The 25,281-nt window shown below is 45.9% G+C and overlaps 2 protein-coding genes across 7 annotated transcripts in view; both read right to left on the reverse strand.

The window, feature by feature from the left end:
* cep43 (centrosomal protein 43) overlaps positions 1–4,647 on the reverse strand; it is a 29,035-nt gene extending 24,388 nt beyond the window's left edge. For 5 of the 6 annotated variants that reach the window (XM_056294379.1, XM_056294380.1, XM_056294382.1 and 2 more), the window contains exons 1-3: positions 4,509–4,647; positions 3,146–3,199; positions 2,968–3,022 (exon numbers count right to left, since the gene is read on the reverse strand). In XM_056294379.1, coding sequence (XP_056150354.1) covers positions 2,968–3,022; positions 3,146–3,199; positions 4,509–4,592 — 193 coding nt within the window. In that variant the 5' untranslated portion in view covers positions 4,593–4,647. The remainder of the gene's footprint in view (positions 1–2,967; positions 3,023–3,145; positions 3,200–4,508) is intronic. The other variant, XM_056294381.1, reaches the window with a different exon arrangement.
* A 6,981-nt stretch (positions 4,648–11,628) lies between these two features.
* The window catches only part of myt1la (myelin transcription factor 1-like, a), an 87,847-nt gene continuing 74,194 nt past the window's right edge, over positions 11,629–25,281 (reverse strand). Inside the window, exons 21-25 of the mRNA XM_056294593.1 lie at positions 19,944–20,035; positions 19,550–19,653; positions 18,692–18,835; positions 14,153–14,215; positions 11,629–11,769 (exon numbers count right to left, since the gene is read on the reverse strand). Coding sequence (XP_056150568.1) covers positions 11,629–11,769; positions 14,153–14,215; positions 18,692–18,835; positions 19,550–19,653; positions 19,944–20,035 — 544 coding nt within the window. The remainder of the gene's footprint in view (positions 11,770–14,152; positions 14,216–18,691; positions 18,836–19,549; positions 19,654–19,943; positions 20,036–25,281) is intronic.

The raw sequence follows: 25,281 nt of genomic DNA on the forward strand, positions 1-25,281 counted from the left end.
AGCCTCCCCCCCACCTCCCCCGTCTCGGGCTACTAGCCCCAAGAGTGGCGAGCAAAGCATTGCAACTTTCTTTCTGGCCCCACTGGCCAGAACGGACGCCAACAACTGACGCCACAGCCTTCTTTATCTGTAAAGATACCCAGCCTCACGGCGTCACAGAGACCGAGGGCTTCAAATACCTCCCCCACGTCCAGGAGCCTAGGAGCAAAACACCAAACGGGAAGCTATTCGCCCAGAACAAATCCCTGCTCTGTACGACAAAGTGGGACGAGAGATGGCAGAGTAACTGACACACGCACAAAGGGTTGCAATAACAGTTGGTGGCTGGACGTCTTGCGCCACTGATTCTTATGTTACGGTCCCAGTACGCTTCATCCACGACGAGTGGGTTTTGCAAAACCATGTTCTACAGACCAGAGCGTTCGACCAGGCTCACACGGGGAATAATCTAGCGGTTGTTTGCCACGAGTGGAACATTGAAGACCACTGTTGTTTACTTGTGTCTTACTTAAACTATGTTTATTTGTTTATTTTAAGGAATCTGATTGCTAGTCTCTGGATTATACTGCCACCTTCTTAAAATAATGGCCTAAGTCATGTTTTCAAGTTTTTCAAAAAACAGAACAAACTGAAAGAGAAACAAAATTTGTCGGTTTATTCTGTTTTTTTGAAAAACTTGAAAATACGTATGACTTAGGCCATTATTTTAAGAAGGTGACGATACGGATTATTGTCAGGTAGGGGGCGGTGACACAGACGCACTGAATGAGGGCCGGGCAGCTGACACAGAAGGTGACAGCAGCCCCCACAGCGAGAAAGAGACAGGTTGGTTCTGACGGGAACAGTGCCAAAAGTTATAAAACTATGTTGGTTTGAAGAAGCATGTGTTATGTTATTGTACATGTATAATTATCCATCCATTATCCGAACCGCTTATCCTGCTCGCCGGGATACTGGAGCCTATCCCAGCAGTCACTGGGCGGCAGGCCGAGAGAAACCCTAGACAGGCCGCCAGACCATCACACAGGGCCCAACACACACACACACACCTAGGGACAATTTAGCACGGCCGATTCACCTGAACTACATGTCTTTGGACTGTGGGAGGAAACTGGAGCCCCCGGAGGAAACCCACGCAGCCACGCGGAGAACATGCAAACTTCACACAGAGGACGACCCGGGACGACCCACCGAGTTTGGACTACCCCAGGGCTCGAACCCAGGATCTTCTTGCTGTGAGGCGACCACGCTTAACACTGCCACCGTGCCGCCCACATGTATAGTTATGTACGTTATAATTTATTTTCATGTAGTATTGACTGACAATTTTCAGCACAACTGATGAGCCTCTCTTCTTTTCTGTTCCACTCCCTAGATGATGCCCCCCCCCCCGCACCCCCAAGAAGAAGACGGCCTTGGACCAGATGTTCAAGGATTTCCTCACTGCAAGAGCACCGACGAAGGCCGCAAGGGAGACAGCTAAGGAGGAAATCTTAAAATACAGAGAGAGCGACTCTTTATGTCTGGGTGGGGGTGTTTCGCAGTGGTGGAAAAAAACAAGTGGATCCTCCACTGCTTTCAGCTTTGGCAAAGAGCTACCTGTCTATTCCAGCAACTAGCGTACCCTCTGAGAGTGGTTAGCACCGCCGGCGACACAGTTACAGCACAACGCAGCTTGCGTCACCCTGATCATGTGGATCATCTGATATTCCTGAAGAAAAACCTTAAAGCAGGACATGTGGGTTAAATTTAGTGTGGACTGAAAGTGACTGACCAATGTGCGCTATTCTGAATGGCCACAAGATGTCCTCTTGGCATCATTTTCTTTTGATTCTTTGAGTCTTTTGTTTTCAAATTCTCCCCACAGCTAAGCTATTTTACTGTCATGACTGTTTTGATTATGACAGTGAGACTGGTGTTTGTTTACAGCAGCATGTGACTGCCAATAATAGTCTACATTTTTTTCCATTTTAAGCAGCAGTTATGAAAGACCTCTGTGAAAGGTTATTTTATTTTCTATCGTTCATAATACAGAAAGTTTTCTGCTGCTCACTGCTGAGTCAGCCCACCTGCTGCTGAAAGAATGTTAAGCACATCTGTCTGCTGCCTGGCAGTTGTTATTTCATATTGCACTATGCTTCATTGTTGTTAATCTTAAGCATCCTCCCACCGGATGTCCCAGCTCCTCACCCTATCTCTAAGGCTGAGCCCAGACACCCTACGGAGGAAATACGTTTCAGCTGCATGTATCCGCGATCTCACGCTTTCGGTCACTACCCAAAGCTCATGAGCATAGGTGAGGGTTGGAACCAAGACTGACTGGTAAACTGAGAGCTTTGCCTCCCGGCTCAGCTCCCTCTTCACCACAAAGTCCCGCATTACTGCTGATGCTGCACCGATCCGCCTGTTAGTCTTCCCCTCCATCCTTCCCTCATTCGTGAACAATACCCCGAGATACATGAAGGCCTTCACTTGAGGCAACAACTCATCCCCAACCCGGAGGGAGCAATCCGCCATTTTCCGGTAGAGAACCACAGCCTCAGACTTGGAGGTGCCGACTCTCATCCCGGCCATTTCACACTCAGCTGCAAACCGCCCCAGTGCACGCCGGAGGTCGCGTCCTGATGAAGCCAACAAAACCACATCATCTGCGAAGAGCAGAGATGCAATTCTGAGGTTCCCAAAACGGACACACTCCTCACCTCACGGACAAGGACCTCGGCCAGACGTTCCCAGTTCACCCTCACTACACGTTTGGGTTTTCCAGGTCTGTCCGGCAGCCTTCCCCTCCATCTGATCCAACTCACCACCAGGTGGTGATCAGCTGACAGCTCCGCTCCTCTCTTCACCCGAGTGTCCAAAACACACGACCGCAAAGTCTACACAACCCTAGTAATCAGATTAAGTTATATTCGGACTGTGGAGTGCGGTGCCAGGTTATAAGTGGAGCAATACAGTTGCACTCACCGTCTTTGGTGTTCAGACATTTCTTCAGGTTTTCATTGACGAGTGACGTTTTGTTCTGATGTGAAGTAAAACAGGAGAGGGAGGGGAAAGTTTATGAGAGCTCACCGGCTTCACCGAAGAGTATGCTTGGCGAAGAAGAGGCAAAGACAAACACCGTTAACGTCAACATAACAGCTACCTCCATTTTATCTTGCTCGTCCATCGCCAGAAAGACGGCGGCAAACATCTCTGCCTGCAACATAAAGAATATATGGTAACACTTTAGTATGGGGAACATATTCTAAGTAAAAAAAACTTAATCTAGAGTAATTTAACACTATTAACACTTGTAGTTTTGTGTGTTGTTATGTAAGAACAGACCATATTCATTAAGTGTTAGTAAGGGAGAATAACTCTTCTTGTGGTACTACCACCTTATAAAGTCCATACTAAGCAAAGCATATTGAGATGGTACTACTAATAAGAAATACTTCTGAGGTTATAGAGGGAAAACTCATAGTTAATGGCTTACTGGTTGTATAATAAGGCCATGCAGAATAAGGCAGTAATGAGTACGTAATAATGACCAATTAAGAGCCAATATGTTGCTAATTTGCATGCTAATAAGCACCTACTTAATGGTGACTATGTTCCCCATACTAAAGTGTTACCCCATATTCATTAAGTGTTAGTAAGGGAGAATAACTCTTCTTGTGGTACTACCACCTTATAAAGTCCATACTAAGCAAAGCATATTGAGATGGTACTACTAATAAGCAATACTTCTGAGGTTATAGAGGGAAAACTCATAGTTAATGGCTTACTGGTTGTATAATAAGGCCATGCAGAATAAGGCAGTAATGAGTACGTAATAATGACCAATTAAGAGCCAATATGTTGCTACTTTGCATGCTAATAAGCACCTTATTAATGGTGACTATGTTCCCCATACTAAAGTGTTACCCCATATTCATTAAGTGTTAGTAAGGGAGAATAACTCTTCTTGTGGTACTACCACCTTATAAAGTCCATACTAAGCAAAGCATATTGAGATGGTACTACTAATAAGCAATACTTCTGAGGTTATAGAGGGAAAACTCATAGTTAATGGCTTACTGGTTGTATAATAAGGCCATGCAGAATAAGGCAGTAATGAGTACGTAATAATGACCAATTAAGAGCCAACATGTTGCTAATTTGCATGCTAATAAGCACCTACTTAATGGTGACTATGTTCCCCATAGTAAAGTGTAAATAATAGACAGATAGAAGCAGCCACCATGAACACCGCCCAGCGCAACACTCGCAACCACCGAGCGTTAATATAAAATGACAACAAAGTCGACCCAAACTGATGATCCGTAATCACCCGCGTTTTCCTCTAAAAAGGACACCCGTCTGGGTTCGGCTGGGTTCGGCGTCCCCGCTAAGAGACGCCGAACGCCGAGCCTGGTGCTAGCATGTAGCGAGGTTAGCGTTAGCGGTCCGTCCTCATGACGACAGCTAACCCGGGCCAGCACGGCGCCCGCTGGTTAAGCGGCCGCCCCCGGGAGCCTCGGTACCTTCAGTTTGTTGAGGACCCCGCTGTTCTCCAGGTTCTGGATTAGAAGATCCCGCAGCTCGGTGTCGTCCTCCGTGGCAGACATCTTTGGCTCGGCTCCGCGCTGCGTGCGTGCGGCTACCAAGACAACAAAACAAACAGGGGGGATTTCTTCTTCTACGCCGCCTTTCTTCTTCTTCGGCGGTGTTTATTTACGTCTTTAACGGCACATTACCGCCACCCGCAGGTTTTTAACTGTAATGATCAACTTCCTTCCTGGATCCATGTCAGCAGACCTGGTGGACTGAAGAAACCAAATAGCGGCAGTGTGAAGAACCACTTCGTCAGGGGCGGATCTACAGGGGTGGCAGCTGCCACCTCTGGGACACAGTCTTGCCACCCCGTTTATAAATCAGATAATGTGTTTTTAAAGTATATTTTATGTACACGCATGGTGAAGGTCACTGAGACCAGCACCAAACTCATCTCAAACAGAAGTCGCCGATTTAGAATCCCCCCCTCCCCCTCACAGGCGCGGATCTACAGGGTGGCAAAGGGGTGGCAGCTGCCACCTCTGGGGCACAGTCTTGCCACCCCAGGAAAAAATCTCTAGATCCACCACTGCTTCCAGTACTCCTGATGTGAAATCTCTTCATACCGTAGAGCAGTGGTTCTCAACCTTTTTGGGGTCCTGGACCCCCTGCGTATTTTTGATCTACCCTGAGGACCCCTCCACCTGATCTTGGGGGAGGGGTGTTGCAATTTCATAGAAACAGTAGAAGCTGCATTTTAAATTGCATTATAGCATTTATTCACTCTTTGGTGCAAAAATAAGAGCTTTCAGTTGTAACTTAGATATAGGTAACAAAACAGAATTCTTATGCAGTAACTTTCAGATATATGTAACAAAACAGAATATGTATTCAGTAACTTTCAGATATATGTAACAAAACAGAATATGTATTCAGTAACTTTCAGATATATGTAACAAAACAGAATATGTATTCAGTAACTTTCAGATATATGTAACAAAACAGAATATGTATTCAGTAACTTTCAGATATATGTAACAAAACAGAATATGTATTCAGTAACTTTCAGATATATATGTAACAACAGAATTTTTAGTAACTTTTAACAATGCAAACGGGAGCGAGAGCTCTTATTAAAATACAATAAATTACACTTGTGAAACAGATGTAATTAGAGAAAAAAGTCCTGTTACCCTTTATAGTTTAGGTAGATAAAGGTCTCAGTCACATTTGAGTAAAATAATCCTATTTCTATAAATGTCATAGGATCTTTTTTTTAAAATATATTTTATTTTCACGGACCCCTTGCAATTACACCACGGACCACTAGGGGTCCGCGGACCCCCGGTTGAGAAACACTGCCGTAGCGTGTCCAGCTTCTCCAGGGGCTGTAAGTGTTGCTTGTACATGGTTGCGGGGCGACGTGTTGCAGTCCGGGGGCTGGTTGATACGCTGTTGTCGGATCAAGCGTTAGTGGGTCGGGTCTTTGGAGAGACAGACGACCTGTGAGTCGGGACTAACGGCGGTGTGTACGGCGTGGCGGTGGTCGACAACAGCCGTAAATCAGCACCGCTCAGTTGGAAGTCTGGGAGGGCTCTGTTGTGTTTTTGTAGATTCTCCAACGTACGATCTCTCTCAGTCTACTGCACGGTGGCAAAAAATATTCCACAGATATCATCTTGATGACATTCCTCATATGAACTTGATGGACGTTTTCTCATATATATATATATACACTCACTGGCCACTTTATTAGGTACACCTTGCTAGTACCGGGTTGGACCCCCTTTTGCCTTCAGAACTGACTTAATCCTTTGTGGCATAGATTCAACAAGGTACTGGAAACATTCCTCAGAGAGTTTGGTCCATATTGACATGATAGCATCACGCAGTTGCTGCAGATTTGTCGGCTGCACATCCATGATGCGAATCTCCCGGTCCACCACATCCCAAAGGTGCTCTATTGGATTGAGATCTGGTGACTGTGGAGGCCATTTAAGTACAGTGAACTCATTGTCATGTTCAAGAAACCAGTCTGAGATGATTCGAGCTTTATGACATGGCGCGTTATCCTGCTGGAAGTAGCCATCAGAAGATGGGAACGCTGTGGTCATAAAGGGATGGACATGGTCAGCAACAATACTCAGGTAGGCTGTGGCGTTGACACGATGCTCAATTGGTACTAAGGGGCCCAAAGTGTGCCAAGAAAATATCCCCCACACCATTACACCACCAGCCTGAACCATTGATACAAGGCAGGATGGATCCATGCTTTCATGTTGTTGACGCCAAATTCTGACCCTACCATCCGAATGTCGCAGCAGAAATCAAGACTCATCAGACCAGGCAACGTTTTTCCAGTCTTCTATTGTCCAATTTTGGTGAGCCTGTGTGAATTGTAGCCTCAGTTTCCTGTTCTTAGCTGACAGGAGTGGCACCCGGTGTGGCCTTCTGCTGCTGTAGCCCATCTGCCTCAAGGTTCGACGTGTTGTGCGTTCAGAGATGCTCTTCTGCATACCTCGGTTGTAATGAGTGGTTATTTGAGTTACTGTTGCCTTTCTATCAGCTCGAACCAGTCTGGCCATTCTCCTCTGACCTCTGGCATCAACAAGGCATTTTCGCCCACAGAACTGCCGCTCACTGGATATTTTCTCTTTTTCGGACCATTCTCTGTAAACCCTAGAGATGGTTGTGCGTGAAAATCCCAGTAGATCAGCAGTTTCTGAAATACTCAGACCAGCCCGTCTGGCACCAACAACCATGCCACGTTCAAAGTCACTTAAATCACCTTTCTTCCCCATTCTGATGCTCGGTTTGAACTGCAGCAGATCGTCTTGACCATGTCTACATGCCTAAATGCATTGAGTTGCTGCCATGTGATTGGCTGATTAGAAATTTGCGTTAACGAGCAGCTGGACAGGTGTGCCTAATAAAGTGGCCGGTGAGTGTATATACTGTAGCGAATTCGGGGGACAACGCAACCACAGGAGCTGCCGCGGCCGGGAAGCGAACCTGTATCACCCGCACCGCAGGAGACATCGCTAACCGCTCGACTAAAGGGTCAGCCCCGCGAGCCAGCGGCCAGCGTGTCTTCTAATCCATGCACGTTACAATATATATATATATATATATATACATATATACACACATATACATGTATGTATATATGGGGGCATTCCGGGAACCGTCGCCACAGCCGGGACGCGAACCCGTATCTTCCTCACCGCGGGCGACAACGTTAACCAACCGACTAAAGGGTCTGGCCCGTTAGCCAAGGGCTAACTGTCTACTTATCCGTGTACGTTACTATATGTGTATATATATATATATATGTGTGTGTGTGTGTGTGTATATATATATATATATATATATATAATCCAGTGAGTCAAGTAAATTCTTTATGAGACAGTACAAGTAATTATTTTGCTGCTTATTTGTTGAGCACTTTCCCTATCGTTGAGTGTTTCTTTTAACAAAGTTATATACACACACACACACACACACATATATATATATATATATATATATATATATATATATATATATATATATATATATAATACACACACACACACACACACACACACACACCATCATCATCATCATCATCATCGGCGGTCACTCGGGGTCGAGTATGACTGTCCTCCTTCTTGGTCCTTGTGGGTCTTCAGGTGGGCGAAGAGGCCGATCCTGGAGCCGCATGTTTTGGTGCAGTGTGGGCAGGGGTGGGCGGTGGTAGTCGTGGGATTGGTTTGGGCCTTTTTGGGGGAAACCCCCTCCTTTCTGAGTCTGCGCTTGTCTTCTGCAGCACGGCAGAGATCATTATTATATAGTGCCGCTCCTTCCCGGACAAGTGTCCTCCAGGTGGCGCTGTTGGTTGCTGTGTCCTCCCAGGTCTTAGGGTCTATGTGGCCTTTTTTGATGTTCGCTTGGATGTTATCCTTACACCTTTACTTTTGACCTCCCGGGGCACGTTGTCCTGTGAGAAGCTGGGAGTATAGGACTTGTTTTGGAAGGCGAGAGTCAGGCATACGGATGACACGGCCAGTCCATCTGAGCTGGTGTTGGGCGATGGTGGCAGTGATAGCGGGCATGTTAGCCTCCTCCAGGACGCTGGTGTTGGTGCGTCTATCTTCCCAGGTGATCTTGAGGATTTTTCGGAGGCACCTCTGATGATGTGCCTCTAGTGTCTTCAGGTGCCTGCTGTATGTGGTCCAGGATTCTGATCCATACAGTAGGGTGGGCAACACTACCGCTCTGCAGACCAGAATTTTCGTTCTGGCCTGGAGGTCGCAGTTTTCAAAGACCCTTTCCCTCAGTCTTGAGAAAACCCCACTGGCACAACTGAGGCGGTGGTGTATTTCCTCATCGATATGAGCTTTGGAGGTTAGGAGGCTTCCGAGATACGTAAAGTGATCCACATTTTCCAGTCTGGTTTCGTCAACAGGGATAGTTGGGGGTGGGGCAGGGTTATTTGTGTTGGCTGGTGGCTGGTAGAGGATCTGAGTGAATTTGCGCCGCCATCTTCCCACACCGGAAGCGGAAGACGAAAACGTTCCTTGGTTTAGCGCGTGGGTGTATTATAGTAGAACTAGTACATCCATGTATAGTAGAACTACTATAATACATCCATGGTTTCTTCAGTCCACCGCAGAGAAGTGGACCAGCGGTACCCCTGCTGGCAGCAGTGTTTAACTGGACTAACCAAGGCCAGGCTATGGTAAGGCCCACACCATATTCCATCCGGCTGCAGGGGAACCGGTGATAGATGCGCGTCTGTGGTCCAGTTTATTAGCCTCCCGCTCTTCACTCGCACACTGCCGGGGGAAGAAATGGCCGGGAAATGCAGTGTTGCAACATAAGATTTATTCAGAGCGAGAGATGCCAACACCAGCATGATAAAAATAGTACAAATATCACAATTCAAATGAAATATCACGCAGCAAGTTGTGACCGTAAACATATGGCAAAAATATCAACAGAATCCATGCCATGGAGTAACAAACTGAACGTTTTGCTGGAAAGAAGGGGGAAGGGGAAAGGGGAAAGGAGAAGAAAACGAATGTTGTATAATTTAAAACAAAACAAAACAAAACAAAACAACCCCTCATCAATTTACTACTGAAAGAAAGGGAAACTTTAGCATTTCGATGAACGGATGATTTCACAAATCTTCGAATGGATTTCTTTTGCATTCTAGCATGACAACGTTAGTGTTGAGTCTCTGTGGAAGTACTTACAGTTTAGCTTTACATCTGATATTACGTCTATCGACTTGGAAAGTGGCAGAATTGTGCTTTTAATCCCATTTTCTTTGTATCAGTAGGAATACTGGACTAAATAAAACGACAAGCAGTCAGTCAGTCTAATACAGTTTGAACTGGCAGAAAGCTGCAGACAAAGCTGTGGACAGAGACGTGGGATCGTGGAATGTGGCCTTGTCCGAACAATACTTCCCCCCCTCTCCAAATGAGAACTTGCTGTGGTTCCTTATCGAAGTCTCCGCGTACTCGAGGTACGGCTTTTGCTCCTTTTACCAAATGCGAATACTTGATGCGTTTCAGTAAAGTGCATGCATGATCGACGGTGTTCATGTCACAGTAAAAGCCAATCTGCATCAAGTATTTCACCAACAATGTCAACGGGAGTGTTTAAATGCATGACATTCACACATGGCACCGTGGCTGCTTCGCACTGTGAAGGTCACCGGAGTTGTTCTGCTGGCTATAGTTTAGTGTTCATCCCGTTCCCAGTGACCCCTGTTAAAGCGCTGCTCAAGTCATGCAGTACTACACGTAGCACTACGTGTAGTACTGCATCAAGTCATCCCGTGGCTCACGCAGCCAACCGTGACTACCACCGTGAAGGATGGTGACCCTGTACGCCCTACGGAGCCTTCGGCCTTCAGAGAGAAAGAAAATTAAAAAAGAAATAGGACATTCCAAGAATCTCTTCATCGACAATAAAAACATCAAAACATGGAAACAAAGGTGTCCCTGTGCAAAATCCAACATGAGAGAAACAGGGTCCACAACCTTCCCTTTCTGGAGCCAGTCCCCCCGTGTCGGAACCCCAGAGCATGATTGTAGTAAAATGTTTGTACAAAACGCAATACATTTCTATTCAGTAAAAAGATCTATCAGCTCGCCGCTAGTTTGATTCATAAGAAATTGCATATACCCAAACGTTGTTCCTAGAGATTGCATCCCACATCTAAACAAGTGGTTTCATACCATTATACCAATATTGCTGATAAGTCGTCCTTGTAGCTAGTGGTCAAGGTTGATGATCGAAACAAATTCGTAATGACAAGATTGTCTCCAACATGATCTGTGGTCCTTGGCCTTCTCCTTCGTCCCGTGAGGGAAGCCAGCCGGCTGCACAGAGGAGGAGGTCTGGAACCGAGCGCCTCCGTTGGGGATGATGGGATTTGCACCGCTAAGTTTCCGTGTCATGATGTTTGAGATCTTCAGGTGTGTAACATGGTGTCTTCTCAGAACGTGTTTCAACATAGACGGTAGTATCAGTCCACACAGACCACTGAAGACGGCTTTAAAACATCGTTACAAAAAAACTCGAGTAATTTACATCCATTGAACAACCTGCACATCAAAATTCTCCCGACTCGGCTGAGAGAAGCTCCCTCCTCCCTCCTCCTCCTCCTCCTCCCTCCTCCTCTCAGTAAACCCGTTTGAACTGTTTGTCCGTCAGCGTAAAAATAAGAAATGATTCAAGCTTACAATTAATAAATACATATACACTAGAATGTGCATACATTAGCAGCTATAAACAGTACGTCACATTGTATCATGTCATATGAAAATGTACAAAACGTGGATGTCCATTAAAACCCTGCCGTTGGCGGGCATTTTTCCAAAGCGCGGCAACAACGAGCCAAACGAAAGAGGAAGCGAGAGAGTTCAGAGCGGGGAACGGCAGAGGAACCAAAGAAAGATGGAGGGTGATAAAAAAAACAGCAGCAAACAAACAGAACCCATCCTCTCCACTTTTTTTACTCTCTATTTTTCTTCAGTTTTTTTCCCCCCTTCTTCTTCTTCTTCTTCTTCTTTTTTTGCTTTGCGTATGTTGCTGGGACCTCGGCCAGGGGGTCTACACCTGGATGCCCTGAACGGCCTGCTTGATGTTCTCCAGGAGCGCCTTGTTCTCCGGGCTCTGGTACTGGTCCTGATGGGTGTACATGTCAGTCAAAGTACTCACATACGTGTCAAAGTTCTGTTCGTTCATTGGCTCCTGTGGGCGGAGAGACAGCAGTAGGAGGAGTCAGACGGATCAGAAGAAAGAAACATGACCAGCTTTTATTTATTCGTTTATTTTTTCTGTAAGAAGCCAAGGAGAAGTTGGAGGGGCAGGGGGCGCTACTGAGGAGGAGAAACACCAGGATCAGGCTCGTCATGGCGGCACACATTTATTACAGAACTCAACACAGTCGCCATTGTTGTTGTAACTCACTGGCCGATCGCCAGGGGGTCGTTCGACTAAGGGGGGGGGCGACCCCCTGGCGACCGGCCAGTGAGTCTTTCTGTAGGTTAGAGTAGTCACCTTCTTCCGGGCTTTGTTATTCCCGCACTCCGAAGGGCCTTCTGAGGAGCTGCACACTTCCGGATCCCGCCGCTGCCACTAATTGTAACAGAGCATAGTTTCCGCCCGCTACGGGACTTGATCCGGTTTGCACTGCACCACGAGGCGACATCGCTAACCGCTCGACTACCCCCTGGCGATCGGCCGGGGAGTCTTTGTAGATTACATTATCATAAATTAAAGCACATATTGTGGCTCCTGCGGGCAGGTTTAATAAGTACACGTGTTCAGCCTGCTGTTCAACATTCGACCGCAGTTTAAAACAGGCGGTACCGCCACCAAGCCACGGGACGCGACTGCTGGGCTCCAATTACAACCTGACCGTCGCTCATTTACAGTCTTATGCAAGCAAGCATTGCAGCACTAAGAAGCAAATGTAAACTACTAATAAGACACGTTAGTCCCTTGCTACCGGGTCTGATCCTTTAGCCGAGCGGTTAGTGATGTCGCCTTGTGATGCAGTACACCCCGTATCGAATCCCGCACCGGGCAAGAAAATAACCGGTTACACAAAGCTCAAAAAGAAGCACCGGTGACTCCGCCTATTGGCAAAATACGGTAATACCGGCTATGAAAAGTTAGCCAACTGCAGCGCAAAAATGTCTCCATCATGACGAGCCTGATCAGGACACAATTCTGCTTTCAAACCTCGACTAGACCTTTCAGTCAGTATCAGGCCTGGTCAATCCACGCATCTTCAAACCCTGTATGAACTAGCTAGCAAATACGGCAGGGGGATTCTCTTCGTGTATGGAGACAAAGTCAGGACATACAGTGATGGAGGGTTTGTGGGTGTTGGGGAGAGTGGTGGGGCGTGCAGACAGACAGATTTAGACAGGATATTCATACTGTAGCGAATTCGGGGGGGGGGGGCAGCCCGGGTACCGCCAGAGCCGGGACGCGAACCCGTGTCTCCCGCACCATAGGTGACTACGTTAACCAGTCGACTAAAGAGGTCTTACCCGTTAGCCAATGGCTAGCGAGTCTATTCCATGATCGTTACGTTATTTCTTAGCAACTGTTACAACATCCTGGTTCTGTTGCTCCATCGTTGGGAATTTTCTTTACAGGAACCAAAGTTACGAGTTTTTCTAAAAGACCCAACTTCCCTGTATGGTAATACTGAAACGACATTCCAGCGTTAAGAAACAAATGTTGGGTGTAGCTCAGTTGTGCGTGGCATAACATGAGACGGGGTGTGACTTGTGAAGAAATCAGAGGGGGGATGTTTCTGAAACACTTTTATTCATGAAAACAAATCACAAAGCACAGCTGGTCTATATCGACTATGAAGCCTGTTAGGCTATCTCTTGCAGCTGTTAAAGTAACATTTATAGAATAATTGTGAAATTTAATCAAAGAATTTCGGAACTTGAATTCAACCACTGAATTTGCAGGAATATTTTAAAACATTTTTTTTAAATTTAATTCATCAAGTAACGCAATATTATACGCATGCCTTGTCCTTTCCTCGTGCGGACACGCAACAGTAGCTTGTGTAGTCTCATTCTCAGTTATAAGATTCGTAGGAATTTTTTTGTGTGGGTCCTGTAAAACACGATGATATCCTGCTCCGAATCCTTGGTGAGGTTCAGAAAAGCTGTGCATGGCCCAAGGTCAACGGCAGGACTATCACGTGGCCTAGAAGACGCGGTGTCATCTCTATTGGCACAACGGGCGCGAGCGCTGACAATGAAAGTCAGTTTCTGATTTTATTGTTGTTTGCACTATCGACTGTTCTCACGTTGCAGCGCTTCAATTAGATATATTTAAAAAAACTATTCTAGTTATTTTATAAGGTCTATCGGTGAAATGGCATTAATCACTATGGGGGGGGGGTAGATTTTGTCATCACCAGGAATAAAAATAATTCAACAGAGGCAGGGATATATAAACCAGAAGCCCCCCATCCCCCCGGTAAATCGCACAGTGATGTGAGACATTATATTACAATACATTAAATAAGCAGGAGCTGGGGGGAGGTGGCAGTGCAGAAGAGGAGGGTAACTGGAGGGAGGATAAATGGATCTCTTACTGTGGAAGGAATCTGTGAGCAGCAGTAATGTTTTACTGCGCCCGCTCTCTCTGCCAGCGGTCTCTACAGGAAGAGGTGCACAGAGAACTATTAGTCCGTGGGACACCAGGCCATGAAGGGCTCCATCAACTCCACTGACAAAAGAACGTCTGTCTCAGCAAATGTCTCTCATCTTGGACTCAGTTCCTGAAAACGATTCTGTACTTGAACAAGGACAAATATCAGCCAAGTAAGGTGAGTAAATTTCATTTCGAAAGCAGCTTAACTTGTCCGGTGTTTTACTGATGTCTAGTGGAGCCCCCTTGAAGTTGGGGGCCACCTGCCTTGTTATAACATACAGCTATATTCCGTAGCAGCTTGAGATTTAAAGACAAGACTGAACAATTTGTTAAGACAGACATTTTTCAGTGTTGTGTGAAGTGATTCCCACCCACGAATTCAAATGAGCAGGAAGTCGTTGTCATTGGCAGAGTCCAGCTATCAAACAACCCTGGGCCGTTCTTCCTCTTGCACAAGCTGTGACAGAGTCGGTCGGACATGTGGGTCACACGAGTCGTAGCGGCCACCATTTTCTACTCGAACTGAAACGCCAGGAATTCAGGTGGGGGGGGGGGTATGTTTAAAACTAGAATGTGGCACTTTTACATATAAATGAATGTCTGTGAAGTTCAGGCCCTCGCCAAAGGAGTTCCCTCAGTGATGATGAAGCCTATCACCGCCGGGTAAATCTCTGTTATTTCGCAGTATACCAGTTGTTTTACATCTGGTGTCTACGGCTTCCGGGCTTGGAAGCTATGGTGGAAAAACCTAAGAAGCGTCCAGGATTAACTACAAACTAACCGAACGTTTCTGATTTCAGCATATTATAATCTGTAGCAGGGCCAAGGCGCTACACCTGTAGCGGGGGATACAAATTCCGTTGCGGGCGATGAGGAATGTCTAGGTGATTCAGTCAAGACCCTGATTAGGGTGGCGCGATTGTATAAATGGTTGTAGCTAACTACCGGCACAGAGCCACATGGTTGAGGTGGAATGAGAATTTGAGGGGCTTGCTTTGATGTCATGTGATGTCAGATGTGACGTCATCTGACTTTGCCATACCTTGGCTTCTGGTGGATTGACGCCCCTGCTCTCTCCTGCACTCCCCGTTACTTTGGACAGTTGACCCCAAGTATTTAAACTCATACTCCTTCGTCACCTCTACTCCTTGCATCCTCACCATTCCACTGTCCTCCCTCTCATTCATGCATATAAATGTAGCACAAAAAGTAAGGACATTTGTGTTTGGTAGATTATGTCTTTGTTGTAACAATGCTTCTTGGCAATAAATCTTATATCAGGCACCTGATTGTCAGCACTTGGGGTACCAGAAGCTCAAAACAAGAGGCAATAGCAACAGCAAAATAAGCTGTTTGGCATTGACAGAGAAGATTTGGCAAATTTTTCATGGGTGCAAGCCACATACTCAGCTCTGCTTCTCATCCCATAAATGCATGTTCCTTACAAATGTGGCGCCATTTAAAAGGGAAATAAACAGGCTTTCCAACGGTATAAGATTTATTGCCAAGAAGCATTGTTACAACCAAGAAATCATCTACCAAACACACATTTCCTTACTTTTTGTGTTAAGTATATAATCTGTCTTGCTCCTACTGACTTTCATTTCTCTTCTCTCCAGTGCATACCTCCACCTCTCCAGGCTCTCCTCCACCTGCACCCTACTGTCGCTACAGATCACAATGTCATCCGCAAACATCATCGTCCACGGAGACTCCTGCCTGATCTCGTCCGTCAACCTGTCCATCACCATTACAAACAAGAAAGGGCTCAGAGCCGATCCTTGACGTAATCCCACCTCCACCTTGAACCCATCTGTCATTCCAACCGCACACCTCACCACTGACACACTTCCCTCATACGTATCCTGCACCACTCCTAAATACTTCTCTGCAACTCCCGACTTCCTCATACAATACCACACCTCCTCTCTCGGCACGCTGTCATATGCTTTCTCTAAATGTACAAAGACACAATGTAACTCCTTCTGGCCTCCTCTATACTTCTCCATCAACATTCTCAAAGCAAACATCACATCTGTGGTGCTCTTTCATGGCATGAAACCATACTGCTGCTGCTGATCATCACCTCTCCTCTTAACCTAGCTTCTATTACTATTTCCCATATCTTCGTACTGTGGCTGATCAGCTTTATACCTCTGTAGTTGCTACAGTTCTGCACATCATCCTTATTCTTGAAAATTGGTACCAGTATGCTTCTTCTCCACTCCTCAGGTATCCTCTCACTTTCCAAGATTGTGTTAAGCAATCTAGTTAAAAACCCCACTGCCATCTCTCCTAAACATCTCCATGCCCCCACAGGTCTGTCATCTGGACCAACCGCCTTTCCACTCTTCATCCTCTTCATAGCTGCCCTCACTTCCTCCTTGCTAATCCACAGCACTTCCTGATTCACTATCCCCACATCATCCAACCTTCTCTCTCTCTCATTTTCTTCATCAGCCCCTCAAAGTACTCCTTCCACCTTCTCAGCACACTCTCCTCACTTGTTAGCACATTTCCATCTCTATCCTTGATCACCCTAACCTGCTGCACATTCTTCCCAGCTCGGTCCCTCTGTCTAGCCTCTGTCTAGATAAAGGATGGATAGATGGACATCTTTATTGATCCTTAAAGGGACCTTTGCTTGGAAGAAAGGGTTGAAATCTCAAAAGATGACATAAAAGATCATGGAGTCATCCAGACAGACACTGGCTGCTGCAACTAGAGGCGGAGTCATTAGCTCCATATGACAAAAACCTACAGGTCCCTCACCTCATAGTTGATGTAGTTGATAAGGCCAGTTATCAGCTTAAAAATGACATCAACCATATAAGATCCGGACAAAAGATCCCTTAAACCTTGTATAAATAACAGGACTTACAGATGTTGTTAGCAGTGCAACTGTTTTATGTAATTCAATGTGTGTGACATTGGACACGTGATGTTACTTGTGTGATATTACACATTTTATTGGACAGAGATGAGACCAGAGACAATATTCTGGCCATGGCCATACAATAAGGTCTATTCTATTCTATGCTATTCTATTCTATTCATTTCCTGTGTAAACGAATCAAGCCAGTTTGTTTCTCTGAGTGATGAGGGTTAGATGCATTCTGAAGACTTTGGTCTTCTTGTTGAACTGCAGACAGAAACAGACAGCACTCTTTAATGAGTGACTGAGCTGATGAGCGTGGAGGAGTAACTCTCAGCGTCTGGTTTGCTGTACGTGGAGGAGCACGCGGGCGATGGTAATTCAGATGATGCCAAGTCAGTTGTCAGTCTCAGACCAACAGACACAGACGTCTCTGTGAAACTATCATGACTGTCTGAACTTTTTGGGATGTGTTATATCGTTATGTGAAGCTGTATCCTCCCTTCTGGCACCTACAGTGTAACTAAACAAACCAGCAGCAGTCTCAACACCATAACAAACAGTGTTAGGTCTGCTCTGCAGCAGCTGTCTGTGCTGTGTTTGATGCTCTGGACCGACTCTTTCCTCCACACCAGACCCAGCAAATGTAAAATCTGAGGTCTGAAATCATATTCATGTGCCTCAAGCTGATTCCTCTGTGAGTAAGTGTAATTCTCCATTCAGATGTCTCTCACAGGAGTCCAGTCAAGTGCTGGGTCTCTCTCAGCCTGATTTATCTGAGCAGCACTACTTTGTTTTATTCTGCAGGATTCTTAAATCTTGTGAGGATTCACTTAATTTCAACTTAAATCGACACGAATCAAAGACGGTGGAACAAAAATCAAATCTTTCTGACGATCGAAAAGGGAAAACCGTCTTCAGTCCAAAGCATTAGTCAGACTCTTGACATTTTTCATCAGTGCAGAAAAAATGTCAACATGTGGATTTTGAGGCTCTCATACCTTCGACACTGTAACTTACAACAGATTAATACGCTTCCATTTCATTACTGCTGTGATTCATCAAGCGCGTCACAGCGTTATCGGTTGTCTGTGTACCGACTGGTTCAGAATGGGTTTGGACAGGGCGTCCGGGTAGTGTAGCGGCCTATTCTGTTGCCTACAAACACAGGGATCCAGGTTCGAATCCCTGTGTTGCCTCCGGCTTGGTGGGGCGTCCCTACAGACACATTTGGCCGTGTCTGCGGGTGGGAAGCCGGATGTGGGTATGTGTCCTGGTCGCTGCACTAGCGTCTGCTCTGGGCGGTTGGGGTGCCTGTTCAGGGGGGAGGGGGAACTGGGGAGGATAGCGTGATCCTCCCGCGTGCTACGTCCCCCTGGTGAAACTCCTCACTGTCAGGTGAAAAGAAGCAGCTGGTGACTCCACATGTATCGGAGGAGACATGTGGTAGTCTGCAGTCCTCCCCGGATTGGCAGAGGGGGTGGAGCAGAGACTGGGACGGCTCAGAAGAGTGGGGTAGTTGGCCAAGTACAATTAGGGAGAAAAAGGGAGAATAAAAAAGTCCACAAAAAAAAGAAGAAGAATGGGTTTGGACTGGATTCTCACCATGTGTGGCAGCTGGATGTTGGCCAGGCTGTTGATGAGCGACTGACTCAGGTTAGCTAGCTCGTGCAGCAGCGAATCGTTCTGCTGTTCGATCACTTTGTTCTCCTCCTCGATGGACTTCAGGCTGGTCTCCATGGTGGTGATCTAAGGAAACCACATGGCCAAGATCAGATTCATCTCAAGAAACCGAAACCTCTTTCACATCAACTGCCAGGAGACATGATGAATAAAACGACATGGACACTCGTCACACTGGCTGTGTGTGTGTGTTGGAGTCGCATGTTTAGTATGCAGCTTATCTTCAAGAAACACCCAAACACAGTGTAGCACAACGCTGCACTTGTAGTGCTTCAGTATAACAAGACTTCCTCTCAGTACAAGAGAAGGGATCATCCTCTATCTATCTATCTATCTACCTACCCATCCATCCATCCATCTATCTATCTATCTATCTATCTATCTATCTATCTATCTATCTATCTATCTATCTATCTATCTATCTATCTATCTATCTATCTATCTATCTATCTATCTATCTATCTATCTATCTATCTATCTATCTATCTGTCTATCTATCTGTCTGTCTGTCATCATCATCATCACATCATCATCCATGACACCACCAGAGTCTAAAACAGTCTTGAAAAGCATCAGTGTGCATTGCAACTTACTTTTTTTTGCATTAAGAATTGTTTCAACAACCCAATTTGAACTCTAAAAGCAAGACATAATCACTTAAACTGGACGAAAGCAGGCCAAGAGTGTTTTGAATCTGCACACACACACACACACACACACACACACACACACACACACACACACACACACACACACACACCACACACACACATCTCTGACCTGGGTCCTCAGTTTGATCATGTCTGACTCCACTTGGCTGTTGGACTCGTTAAGATCTTTGATTTCTTCGTCCAGCTGTTTGATTTCTTCATCGTTTTCTATTCCTGCAAGAAACAGAAGGAATATTCTGACAGTGCTCACCTCTTCTGTACACTGACCGCTACACACACACACACACACACACACACACACACACACACACACACACCTTATTCTATAGACACTGGATGCAGTATTGGTATTCTATGTAGATATAACATACACTTCAAATTCTGTTTATGTTTGCCAAGTATTTCTAATGTTTCTCAGTAAAGGACACTGCATTGTATTTCATGTATAAAAACTCCTCAAACAAAGTTGCATTAACTGATGTTCACTGTGAATGACCTTTCACCTTTGCTCGCTCTCTGTTTGATGGTGAGCATCTCCACTCCACTCATCCTGGCCTTCTTCATGGCAGAAGTGGCTCGTGGACAGCCGGACAAACTGAGACAACACATGCAGACACACACACACACACACACACACACACACACACACACACACACACACACACAGTGAATCCCTTCAAACTCTCCGACTGAACCACAATCTGATCTCAACTATCTTTATTCACTCCAGCAGAACTCAGTGAACGTGTGCAAAGGAGAAAAAACATAAACGTTTGTTAAACGTTCACTTAAGTCACTGAACCTTCAACTGATCCACCAGTAGAAGGCTGCGGTTATACCGTCTTGATGCATGCTCAGTAATCCAGGTAAGGACATCTCAGAAAGTTGAATCAGTTCATCTGAACACAACATTCAGTGGGAGGACGCTGGACCACCGAGCTGACAACGTCCCCACCAACACAGCGGCTGGGGAAGGGGAGAAACCCCACATTAAACAGGCCCTGGGTAAGTGCGGTTATCCTAACTTGGCGTTTGTCAAAGCCAGGAAGACCATCCCTAAACCGGGGGGGGGGGGGGCTAAGAGTACATCTGTCACCATCTTACAATGCTGTGATTGCAACTATTCCCCAACCCTCTGTGAACAGTACACATGGCCATTGTAACTCTAGTTAATGGTCACACCCATATCTGCAAATGAAACTGGTCGATGTTTTCGGTCGTTATGCCACTGTGTTGTTTCTTAGGGTGGGACACCTGCAGTCAGGCGAGACTGAAGAGGTCCCTTAGAGCAGTGGTTCTCAACCTTTTTGGGGTCCTGGAGCCCCTGCGTATTTTTGATCTACCCTGAGGACCCCTCCACCTGATCTTGGGGGAGGGGGGTTGCAATTTGATAGAAACAGTAAAAACTGCATTTTAAATTGCATTATAGCATTATTCACTCTTTGGGGCAAAAACAAGAGCTTTCAGTTGTAACTTAGATATAGTTAACAAAACAGAATATGTATTCAGTAACTTTCAGATATATGTAACAAAACAGAATATGTATTCAGTAACTTTCAGATATATGTAACAAAACAGAATATGTATTCAGTAACTTTCAGATATATGTAACAAAACAGAATATGTATTCAGTAACTTTCAGATATATGTAACAACAGAATTCTTATGCAGTAACTTTTAACAATGCAAACGGGAGCGAGATCTCTTATTAAAATACAATAAATTACACTTGTGAAACAGATGTAATTAGAGGAAAAAGTCCTGTTACCCTTTATAGTTTAGGTAGATAAAGGTCTCAGTCACATTTGAGAAAAATAATCCTATTTCTATAAATGTCATAGGATCTTTTTTTAAAGATATTTTATTTTCACGGACCCCTTGCAATTACACCACGGACCACTAGGGGTCCGCGGACTCCCGGTTGAGAAACACTGCCTTAGATGACGATGAAACGTTTCTGTCAATAAACGCTGTGTCGGGGGGAGTTCCGGTGTCATGGCGGAGTAAAGACGCTCCTCGTGTGTTGCTAATTTAATAATTCATATCGTCAAATTCTTTTAACCGAGCACTCACGTTTTGTTTATAAGAGTTTGGTGCAAAATTTGGCTAACACTCAAGGCCGCATGATGAGTGGTAAGCCCAGTACGAGACCAACAAACCCGGGCAAACACGCGGCCTCGGCTAAAGATAACCCTACCACACGGCCAGCCACAGGCGAAGCTACCGAAGCTAATGCTAGCCTGAAAGCTACCGAAGCTAATGCTAGCCTGAAAGCTACAGAAGCTAATGCTAGCTCTGGAGCCACAGAAGCTAATGCTGGCTCTGGAGCCACAGAGGCTAACCCTCAGCAACTTATCCGTGGCGATTTGAAGGGAATGCTCGACGCTCTGAGCGACGGAATCCTTTCTTGAGCTCCGAAGCACAGTCGCCACATAGGAATCAATCCACAGTCTCCTGTCATGGAGTGAAAATCCAAGAGGTGGAACCCGGTTTGAACAACGCGGATAGCAGACTTGCTACAGACTTGCGGACCCGAAGGCTGAAAACGAGAAGCTTCGCGCTCGTCTGGATGATCAGGCAAACAGATCACGGAGGCAGAATAAGAGTTGTTGGTTGTAATATCTTGATGGCAAATCAGTAACTCAGACGGAGACCGAACTTGGCATGGAGATTGGGTGTTGTTGAGCGCAATTTAGGTCATGTCACTTTAAGACTTATGACGTCAGCGCACAGAGTGATGGGAAGCGGGACGTTCATGTGACATGCAGCAGTGTGTTGGAATGGAAGTTTCACTGAAGTCACGTTATGGTTTACTCCGTGTCCGTGTGAGCCAGTTCGTTAAGTATTAAGTCTAATTCGGTGATCTTAATACACAACAATGGCGACGAGGGTAACAGGTAGTTAAATCTGTGAGTGAGTTAGTGAATAGATCGGAAAATGGAGAATGATTCGGGGATGGCGAAGTTTGACTGCTACAGTGACCCCGGGACGATAGGTCCACGCTGGTCAAGATGGTTGACAGCATTCGAGTTATTCGCAGACGGGAAGGGTCTGATCATAAATGGAGATGCAACAAATGCAACAAAACAAAGGAGAAGAGCTATGCTTCTACACCTTGCTGGAACGGACGTCCAGGACATCTTCTACACACTCGCCGACACGGGAGAAGCAACTGATTATGATAAAGCAAAAGAAGCACTGAACAAATACTTCGTCCCACAAGTCAACACTGCGTTTGCGAGGCAGACATTCTACAAGTTGACGCAGAGGACTGGTGAGACAGTACAACAGTTAGCCACGAGGCTCAGGCATGCAGCTAAGGACTGTGATTTTGCTGGCGATAGAGATAATCAGATAAGAGACACCATTTTGAGCAAGTGCACGTCCGATTATGTACGTAGGAAACTGCTTGAGGAGGGAGATGAGCTGACATTGCTTAAGACAATGGAGATAGCAGCTAAATGTGAGAGAATCGAAATGCAAATGTCCGCCATGAGTGTTAGTGCAAATCCCAAAGAGACTGAGACAGTGAGCCGTGTTTCGGAAAAAGGGAGAAAATACCACCAGAAAGGGAAAAATCCAAGGGGAGATAGAGACAGCAAATCTGACAAAGTGTGCTATAGATGTGATCACGGGAACCATTTTGCAAATGACTAACTGTCCTGCACGGGGTCAGACCTGCAGAAAGTGTAATGGGAAGGATCACTTTTACAAAATGTGCAAAAGCAAAGGGCAGCAAAAACAAACAGTGAAATGTGTGGAAGAGGAATAACAGAGAAACTATGCTTTCATGATAAACAATGACAGTAACACAGATAGAATCACATTCTCGGTAGGAAATGTTAGTCTGAACATGCTCATAAATCAGGGGCATCTAGCAACATTATAGATGAGAAGACCTGGGAAATACTTAAAGCAGAGAAAATAGTGTGTGAGTCAAGAGTACCACAAGTTAATCGCAAGCTGTATTCTTATTCATCCAGTGAACCTTTACCGGTAAAGGGGGGTTTCACATGTCAGGTAGAAATAGGTGAATGCAGTACACAGGCTGAGTTCACAGGGTGAGCCGCTGTTAGGGAGAGAAACTGAAATGAAACTAGGGGTGTTGAAAATAGGCACAAACATAGCTGGAGTCAGGGACATGAAGACTATGATACAGGAGCAATACCCAAGGCTGTTCGAGGGAGTAGGTAAACTGAACACGAAGCAGATCAGCCTGTACATCGATGAGACCGTCAAACCCATCGCCCAGCCCCTGAGGCGGGTGCCGTTCAATCTGAGAGGACCTGTGGAGAAAAAGATCAAGGAGCTTCTGGACATGGACATTATCGAGCGTGTGGGGGGCGCCACATCGTGGGTCAACCCAGTAGTCGTAGTACCCAAAGTGAAGAAAGAGACTGTGCCTAGACATGAGGCAAGGAAACACAGCAATAGCTTGTGGCAGGTATCCGATCCCTAGCACTAGTATGGGCATGCGAGAGACTTCACCCTTACATATAAGGCATGAAGTTTGATCTAGTTACAGACCATAAACCACCGGAGGTAATCTACATTCCATGACCCAAGCCATGCGCACACATCGAGTGGTGCGTGCTGAGACTCCAGCCATATGACTTCAAGGTCGTCCACATACCAGGGAAACAGAACATCGCTGATCCGCTGTCACGGCTGCTAAGAAAGACAGCAATGGAGGAATCTCATGGAAACAGGTCAGATGAATATGTGAGATTCGTCGCAGTGAATACAATGCCAAACGCACTTACCACAAGGGAGGTGGAAGAAGCATCAGCAGGAGATGTGGAGCTGAGGGAGGTGAGGAAGGCTATTGAGAGTGGGTGTTTTGATAGATGTAAGGCATATGCACCGATAGCAAACGAGCTCTGTACAATAGGGTACTTAGTTCTCAGAGGGACACGTATTGTCCTGGCTCACTCACTCCGCGCAAGAGCACTAGCTTTAGCTCATGAAGGACACTTAGGTATAGTAGGCACGAAACAACATCTAAGGAGCAAAGAGTGGTGGCCTGGAGTCGACAAGGCTGCAGAAAAACACTGCAAGTCATGTCATGGATGCCAGATTGTAGCCCGGCCAGACATGCCGGAGCCACTGAGACCTATGACACTTCCTGTTGGCTGCGGCAGGATGTAGCTACAGACTTTTTGGGTCTGTTACCCACTGGACATTCAATACTAGTAGTTGTAGACTATTATAGTCAGTATTATGAATACGACATCCTCAAGTCCACAACCACAGAGAAGGTCATTGAGAGGCTATCTATAGCCGCCATTGACTACCACTTACCTGTAGAAAAGACTGTGGCGCGCAGTTCATGTCAGAGGAGTTTCGGCTATTCTGCAAGGTAAACGGAATTCAGCACAATAAGACAACGCCAAAATGGGCTCAAGCGAATGGTGAGGTTGAGCGACATAATGCCTCCCTCATGAAACACATTCGCATTGCGCAGGCCGATGGACTGGACTGGAAGTGCAAGCTACACAAATATGTCACCATCTACAGAGCCATCGATCATCCAACAACAGGCAAGAGTCCAGCCGAGCTACTGTTCGGTCACAAAATGAGAGGGAAGTTGCCGGATCTTTCCACAACACGAAATGACTTGGACGTGCGCGACCGCGATGCTGAACAGAAAGGAAAGGCCAAGATATATGCAGATGAGCGCCGCAGAGCAAAACCCTCAGACATAGAGATAGGAGACCAAGTACTCCTAAAGCAAGAGAAGGTAGATATGTTCACTACACCTTTCAACAAAGTCCCACACACTATCATCAACAAAACAGGAAACAGTGTGATTGTTCAGTCTCCAACGGGTGCCAGGTATTC

The sequence above is a fragment of the Lampris incognitus genome, chromosome 15 (assembly GCF_029633865.1).
Source record: "Lampris incognitus isolate fLamInc1 chromosome 15, fLamInc1.hap2, whole genome shotgun sequence".
Taxonomy (NCBI): Eukaryota; Metazoa; Chordata; class Actinopteri; order Lampriformes; family Lampridae; genus Lampris; species Lampris incognitus.